This window comes from Orbicella faveolata, unplaced genomic scaffold (assembly GCF_042242905.1).
Source record: "Orbicella faveolata isolate gen_17 unplaced genomic scaffold, um_ofav_v1 contig_4, whole genome shotgun sequence".
NCBI classification, from domain to species: Eukaryota; Metazoa; Cnidaria; class Anthozoa; order Scleractinia; family Merulinidae; genus Orbicella; species Orbicella faveolata.
In genome coordinates, this window is record NW_028301569.1 from 2,464,065 (window position 1) to 2,472,082 (window position 8,018).

The 8,018-nt window shown below is 44.0% G+C and overlaps 2 protein-coding genes across 2 annotated transcripts; both read left to right on the forward strand.

The window, feature by feature from the left end:
• Positions 1-1,173: 1,173 nt before the first annotated feature.
• LOC110054577 (uncharacterized) lies at positions 1,174-4,575 on the forward strand. Its single transcript, XM_089276409.1, has 2 exons — positions 1,174-2,188; positions 2,315-4,575. The coding sequence occupies exons 1-2, from the start codon at positions 1,174-1,176 to the stop codon at positions 4,573-4,575; spliced, it is 3,276 nt and encodes a 1,091-aa protein (XP_089132535.1).
• A 420-nt stretch (positions 4,576-4,995) lies between these two features.
• LOC149100921 (uncharacterized) lies at positions 4,996-7,065 on the forward strand. Its single transcript, XM_089276411.1, has one exon. It carries the CDS (start codon positions 4,996-4,998, stop codon positions 7,063-7,065), a length of 2,070 nt encoding a protein of 689 aa, XP_089132537.1.
• The last annotated feature ends 953 nt before the right edge of the window (positions 7,066-8,018 follow it).

An 8,018-nucleotide genomic window follows, 5' to 3' on the forward strand; every position in this document is an offset into this window, starting at 1 on the left:
AATCAACATCTTATTAACCGAGCTAAGTCGGCCTGTATGGGAGAATCTTGACCTCGGTCGTGTGTACAGACCTCACTGCGTTCGGTCTGTACTCACGATTCAGTCAAGATTCTCTCATACAGACCTCCTGCTTGGTTAATAAGGCCCGTTCCAAACGCCGCTCCATTCATGCGCCGAACCTAACTGGTGAGTTAAGTACGGCAGAAGAGCGGTGTTTGAATCAGTTTGGTTCGGCAGGTTAGGTTTGGTGCGGCAAACAGCATTAAATTCGGCAGGGTCAGTCGCACTATGCGACGTTGGAGCGGCAGCTGATTCATACGGCGTTCTCCTCATGTGTCGAGCCTAATGCATAAATTACTGTAATTTATTTTTCATATAACGGGACTCGTGATTGGCTGAAAATTGAGTGGCGTGACCAGTCATGCGTGAAGCTCAAAGTCGTCGCTAAAAATAAGGACAACAAAATTCCAGTATGCCTTCGATTTATGAGAAACGGGACTGTATAAATTAGTTTCCTTAGCGCAAATTCACTTTTTGCTTTTTCTTCGTGATAATGGCCCAGCTTATTAGATTTCCCTTAATTTAACCGCGAGAAAACCTGTCTAAATTTGGACCGGCGTTTGGACCGGGCCTAAAACGTAAGTTACGTTTTGAACTTCAGTATTAAATTGAATGGTGTTTTTAATTTGTTTTGATTAAGTTTTGATTCCGTACTTCGTGTCTTAACATCCGACGCAGACACGTAATGAGAAGAACCAGAGACCCATGGAAGAACTCCCTCAAACCGGCTGATTTATTTAATAAAGAAACTTGAGTCTGAATTTGCTTCCCCAAATATTGTTACCGTTTTACAGGGATTGCGTGACATCCGGGAGACTAAGTATGTATAACTTACACCATGTGACCTAGTTGGTTTTCGAAGTCGTCGATCGATTGTAATCGGAGGTTTTATCCTGAGTTTTACCCAGGAGTTTTACTATTAAAATCGTTGAGTTTCAAGAGTTTTGAGTCAAGTTGATAGTGGAATCAACATTTGGTCCTTCGGACGCCGGATTATCGCTTCGGTGGAGACTGTGGATGTCTTGGAGTCGAAATATTTGGAATTTGCAGGCGTGAAATTTTGCCGCGTGTGCAACACCGAAGAGCAAGAAGGCTATTTGTATTGTCGGAAGTATGGAAAATCTGGAAAAGCTTAAAAAGGATAAACGGTCGCTTAAATCAAGTCTTACCAAATATTTGAACGAGTTAGCCGTGGAACTATCAGTGGAAGCGCCGAAGAACGAAAGAATTGTGGATAGGTTGAATGACATCGAAAAGAGACGGGACGAATTGCTGGAATTACTGGAGAATCTTCAAGCCTTGTACAAAGAAAACAAAGGAACGGCGAATGTAGCGTCAATTGAGGAAGAAGCCGATGGTATAGTCGACCGTGTCGATAGCGAAACGAGGGGAGCTCGGTTGTTTTTAGCGAAAGGAATGGCTAAGAGTAGCGAAGGAAATTCCAATGCTCAGAGCAAAGGCGGGAATTTGGATAACGCGAGTACGAAGGATAGTCACGTGGCCGACCCAAACAAACAGCTCAAGCGGATTCGAATTCCTAAATTTTCAGGCGATAAGATGAAATATTCTTCTTGGTGGGCAGCGTTTTCAAGTTGCATTGATGAAACTTCTTTATCACCACAATTTAAAATGTTGCGGCTGGAAAGTTGTTTGGAAGGCGAAGCGGCGGCTACGGTGAAAGGTTTGGGTTATTCGTCGGCGGCTTATGAAGCAGCAGAAACGAGATTGAATCGAAAGTATGGAGGAAATCGGCGAAAGGTTCAGGCGCATATTGATGAGCTGAGAAAGATGAAACCTATTAATGCAGAAAACCCTCGAGAGTTGGAAAAATTTGCTGACCTAGTGGAGAGGACAGTGGTTACTTTAAAGGAAAATAAACATACCTCTGATCTCGAAGGTGGAACTCTATATGCTATTGTGTTAGAGAAAGTTCCCCAATCTCTACTCAGCCCGTACTACAGATGGGTTAAAGAAAAGGGAAAACTGGAGTCTCTCGAGGAATTACGAGAATGGGTCGCAGAGGAAGCGGAATACCAAGTGCAAGCATCAGAGGTAAAGAATGGTGTTTCTAGTGTAGGAGGAAGGCATGTCAAATGGTCACGGTCATATTTCGGGACTGGAGACAAGCGTGACCGCCCTTGCAAGGTGTGCAACCAAAAACACCCAATTTGGAAGTGCGAGGTGCTCAAAGGAATGGAAAATAAGAAGAAGTGAGAGACAGCGAAGAAGTTTGGCCTGTGTTATCGTTGCTTAGGAAAAGGGCACCTGGGTGAGGAATGTCGTTGTAGCAAAGAGTGTGGTATTGATGGGTGCAAGGAGCATCACCACCAGATACCTCATCCAAAGAAAAATCTGCCTGATTTCACGGAGGGAAATCCCGATGCATCTAATGTGAATGGAAACGAGTCAAGTACGTATGAAACAGTAAAGGAACATGGACAACGAAGAATTGCCCTTCGCACTGTTCGAGTTATTCTGAAACATGGAGCCAAACGCTTGCAAGTTAATTGCTTTTTAGATGAGGGCAGTGATACGACTTATGTCAATGAATATATCGTGGAAGAACAAGGTATGGAAGGTCCGAGAGAGAAAGTCACCATTAATGTTGCAAATGACCAGAAGGTAGATCTTATGTCAGCCACTATGGAGATTGGATTGGAGAGTTTAGATGGTCGAGTAGACACTGTTATTGTAGCGAAGACATCACACAGCATTTGTGGAGGCATGAAACCTACTAACTGGTTACAGATAAGAGATCAGTGGAAGCATATAAGAAACATTCCCTTCCCAAAATTTGGGAAGAGAAGCAAGATCGACGTCCTCATTGGCTCAGATTATTACAATCTGCTATTTCCCATGAAGGAAGTTCGTGGAGGCAGTGGTGAGCCTAGTGCCAGACTGTGTCCACTAGGGTGCACAGCTACTGGTACCATTGATGTGTGTGGACGAGATGAGCCATGTAGCACAGGATTCCTTCACACTTATCGGATGCAGAGGCCGGACAGTAATGACGGAGAGCTTAACAATCTGATGAAGCAATTTTGGAGCCTAGAGTCTATCGGCATCACGCCTAGAGTGGATCGACAACTGACCCCCGATGAGAGGCTCGCCGTCAACAAAGTCAGCGAATCCATGAGATTCATTGGAGAAGGATATGAAGTTGCAGTGCCTTGGAAACACGACAGACCGCATTTGGAATCAAACTGGCAGATGGCTGAAAAGCGCCTTCGCTCAGTTGAAAAGAAATTGATGCAGGATGAGAGTCTTGCTCAGGCGTACCAATCAGTGATTGATGACTACATAAGCAAAGAATACATACGAGAAGTTCCTGATGTGGAGCCTAAACGATCGTCAGAATGGTTCCTTCCGCACTTCCCGGTGGTTCGCCCAGAGAAGTCCACAACCAAAGTTCGGATCGTATTCGATGGTTCGGCTCAGCAAGGTGGAACGAGTTTGAACAGTGAATCGCTACCAGGTCTTAAGTTGCAAAGTGACATTGTGGATATTTTAGTGAAGTTCAGGAAGGAATCATTTGCCTTAGTTGGTGACGTGACGCAAATGTACCATCAACTAATTCTCAGACTAGTTGACAGGCCCCTGCACGGGTTTCTGTATAGGAACTTAGACTGTGATGATTCGCCCAGGGTGTACGAATTTCAGAGGTTTATTTTCGGAGGTTTTTATTGCCCATTTTGCGTTCAATATGTTTGGCAAAAACATGCAGAGCTTAACATGGAGGCGTACCCATTGGCAGCCAAAACAGTGTTGGAGCACTGCTACATGGATGATCTCATGCCTTCGGCACCTACAGTAGAAGAAGCTAAAGAAACGAGGAAGCAGCTGAGCGAATTAGGTGACAAGGCAGGATTCCACATTCGAAAGTGGGTATCAAACGATGTTGATGTTATTGCTGATATAAAGGAAGAAGACAGAGCTTCTGAGATAGATTTGGAGAAGAGAGAGTTGCCGACAACCAAGACCCTAGGTGTTCTGTGGAGCGCAAAAGATGACAAATTCTTCTTTCGACACTCGTTGCAGCTGGATGGATTTGAATTCACCAAACGAACTGTTTTAAAGAAAACAGCTACCGTGTACGACCCACTAGGTTTCTTGACACCTTACACGATCAGATCAAAGTTATTGATGCAGAAAGTATGGCTAGAAGCAGGGGCATGGGATGATTTGTTGCCAAAACATCATCAGCAAGAATGGATTAAGTGGTTTCAGGAGTTGAATGACCTTGAGTTAGTGAAAATCCCGAGGTGTTTGAAAGATCCTGGGGCTAGTGTGGTAGAGTTGCGCATCCATACATTGACCGATGCCTCCGAAAGCGCATATGCAGCTGCAGTCTACGCACGTCATGTCTATGAGAATGGTGATGTTACTGTTCGATTGATTGCATCAAAGTCCAGGCTTGCACCGTTGAAAGCTGTTAGCATCCCCAGACTGGAGCTCCTAGGTGCGCTCATCGGTACACAACTGACAATGCAAATTTGCTCAGCTCTCAAGATATAATAATAATAATAATAATAATAATAATAATAATATTTAATATTTCTAAGGCGCAAATTAACATGTGAATATGATCAAATGCGCCTAACAAACCATATGAGTAATATAAATTAAACGATATGCTATGAATAGTGTGATTAATTTAAAACTAATTACATGTATTTACAATAATTATGTACATTAGGCTAAGGTAACGAGCTAAAAGTTAAAATATTAAAAACAAGGGATCTAGTAAAAATGTATAGAAAGCATCAAGAGCTATTCAAACGCTTTTCTAAATAAAAATGTCTTCAGTTTGGACTTAAAATCCAAACCATATCCACACACGAAGTGACATACTGGGTGGACAGTGTAAACGTGGGATACTGGATCCGAAGTCAAAGCAGAGAATACAAGCCGTTCGTAGCTCATCGAGTGGGGGAGATGCCCGAGTGTTCAGCTCCAAATCAGTGGCGCTATGTACCCACTAAGGTAAACCCAGCGGACCATGGAACGAGAGGCCTGACAGTGAAAGAATTAGCAGAAACAGGTCAGTTTGGACTTAAAATCCAATCCATATCCACACACGAAGTGACATACTGGGTGGACAGTGTAAACGTGGGATACTGGATCCGAAGTCAAAGCAGAGAATACAAGCCGTTCGTAGCTCATCGAGTGGGGGAGATCCACGAGCGTTCAGCTCCAAATCAGTGGCGCTATGTACCCACTAAGGTAAACCCAGCGGACCATGGAACGAGAGGCCTGACAGTGAAAGAATTAACAGAAACAAGTCAGTGGTGGAATGGACCTGAGTTCCTAAAGAGGTCAGAAGAAGAGTGGCCTGAGTGCAAGTTCGATGCGCCAACGTCTGAAGAGAGTCTTGAGTTGAAAAGAGGAAAGGAAGTGTCAGCAAAGGAGACTTGTAGCTATGAAATTACCAGGGGAGGAGAAAAGAATCCTGGCGGCGACAATGCCAGAGAGGAAGGAGTTTGGCGGTTAAATCCCTCAAGATATTCAAAATGGTATCGGGTTAAACAGAACGGAGAACTGGAACTTGGCTTGTCTCTCGTAAGAGTGAGAGCCTGGGTACACCGATTTACTGCAAACTGTAGGAGACCAGCCGATCAAAGATTGAAGGGCGAACTTACGCCATTGGAGCTTCAAGATGCCGAAGACGCTATTATTAAGGAAGTGCAGACAGAGGCATATGCAGCAGAGATGGATGCACTGAGAAGAAACAAGCAGATCCCAAGACGAAGTACACTGGCACTGCTGAACCCGGTATTGGTTAATGGAATTGTGAGATCAAACCCAAGATTACAACATGCCGATAATCTTCCCTACGAGGTGAAGTGTCCAATCATTCTGCCGAAGAGGAATCAAGTAACAGGACTGATTGTTAAGTACTACCATGAATCAGAAGGTCATCGGATGCGGCTTAACTATACCATCAATCACCTGCGCACGAAATATTTTGTGATCCATGCACGGGAACAAGTTAAAAGGGTAATGAGAGAGTGTTTGGAGTGTGCAAAGCGATTTCGATCGAGGCCAGCTTGTCAACAGATGGCACCATTACCAAGGATCAGACTACAGCAGTCATCTAGACCCTTTACCAACTGTCCAGTTGATTTTGGGGGACCCTACTTGACCAAGCAAGGACGGGGCAGAGTACGAGCAAAGCGATATTTGTGTTTATTCCTCTGTCTACAGACAAATTGCTGCCACCTGGAGCTAGCCTCGTCCTTGAACACTGACGCATTTCTCAATGCATTTGTACGTATGACAGCTAGGAGGGGATGGCCTCACCAGATGTTAAGTGATAATGGGACAGACTTTGTAGGCGCGTCAAATGAGCTAAAGGACTTAGTCTCAACAATTGACCAAGACAAGATACAACGGATGACCTCCAACAAGGGTGTGACGTGGAAATGGAATCCACCAGATGGGCCGCATTTTGGCGGAGTTTTCGAGTCAATGATTAAGTCGGCTAAACGTGCAATAGCTGCTGTACTCGGTGACGTAGAAGTAAACGATGAAGAGTTAGAGACCATTTTTATCGGAGTGGAAAGCCTACTTAATTCAAGGCCTCTTACAACTGTAAGTGACGACCCAAATGACGACCTGGTATTGACTCCGAACCATTTTCTAATTGGACAGATGGGGAGCGATTTTGTGCCTGAGGTTGTCGATGACACACCTTTCAACCCAAGGAAGCGTTGGCGGAGAGTCCAAGAGCTTACGAGACACGTTTGGCAACGGTGGATGCGAGAGTATTTGCCACATGTTGGATCGAGACCAAAGTGGTTCTTCCCTGCAGATAACATTAAAGTCGGAGAGGTTGTTGTCGTCATTGACCCTACTGCTGCCAGACGGAATTGGAAAGTAGAACGCATCGAGCAGACGTATCCAGGTCCTGATGGACTTGTGCGAGTGGTGGATGTACGAGTCAAGGACAAGGTCCTAAAGCGACCAATCACCAGAATCTCTCCCCTTGAGATTCAAGACATTTAAGATGACATTTAAGACACAAAGAATCTTTTCGGTTGATTTCTAGTTTCGACCTAAGGACAATTTCAGAACAGTTGCATGTACAGTTTTGTAATTTTCGAATTACAGATCCCCTCTGCAATTCGGGAGGGGAAGAAATATTGTTACCGTTTTATAGGGATTGCGTGACATCCGGGAGACTAAGTACTTACACCATGTGACCTAGTTGGTTTTCGAAGTCGTCGATCGATTGTAATCGGAGGTTTTATCCTGAGTTTTACCCAGGAGTTTTATTATTAAAATCGTTGAGTTTCAAGAGTTTTGAGTCAAGTTGATAGTGGAATCAACACCAAATATTGCTATAACAGCAGATAACAGCGAAATGTTAGCCACAGCTTTTGTATTTGGATAGAAATCGTGAATTCAAAACGCACATTTTCTCGTCGAAAATTGTTATCACCGGCTTCCCGAATTAAGTTCGACACAAGTACGCCGTTTGAACCAGCCGTAGCTCCAAAGTCGCTCTAAAGTCGAACTTAATGAAGTTTGGTTCGGCACATGAGTGGAGCGGCGTTGGAACCGGGCCTAAGAGCTAAGTATGTAGCTCACTTGTTGTAAAGGAAACAACATTTCATCGACACCATTTTCGTAAATTCAATTTATTGGCGAAAAGCTTCTTTATTAAATAAATCAGCTGGTTTGACGGAGTTCTTCCATGGGTCTCTGGTTCTTCTCATTACGTGGTCTTACGTGGCTGGGTCGGATGTTAAGACACGAAGTACGGAATCAAAACTTCAAATTAAAAACACCATTCAATTTAATACGGAAGTTCAAAACGTAACGTACGTTTTAGGCCCGGTCCAAACGCCGGTCCAAATTTAGACAGGTTTTCTCGCGGTTAAATCGACTTTTTAAAGGGAAATCTAATAAGCTGGGCTATTAACACGAAGAAAAAGCAAAAAATGAATTTGCGCTAA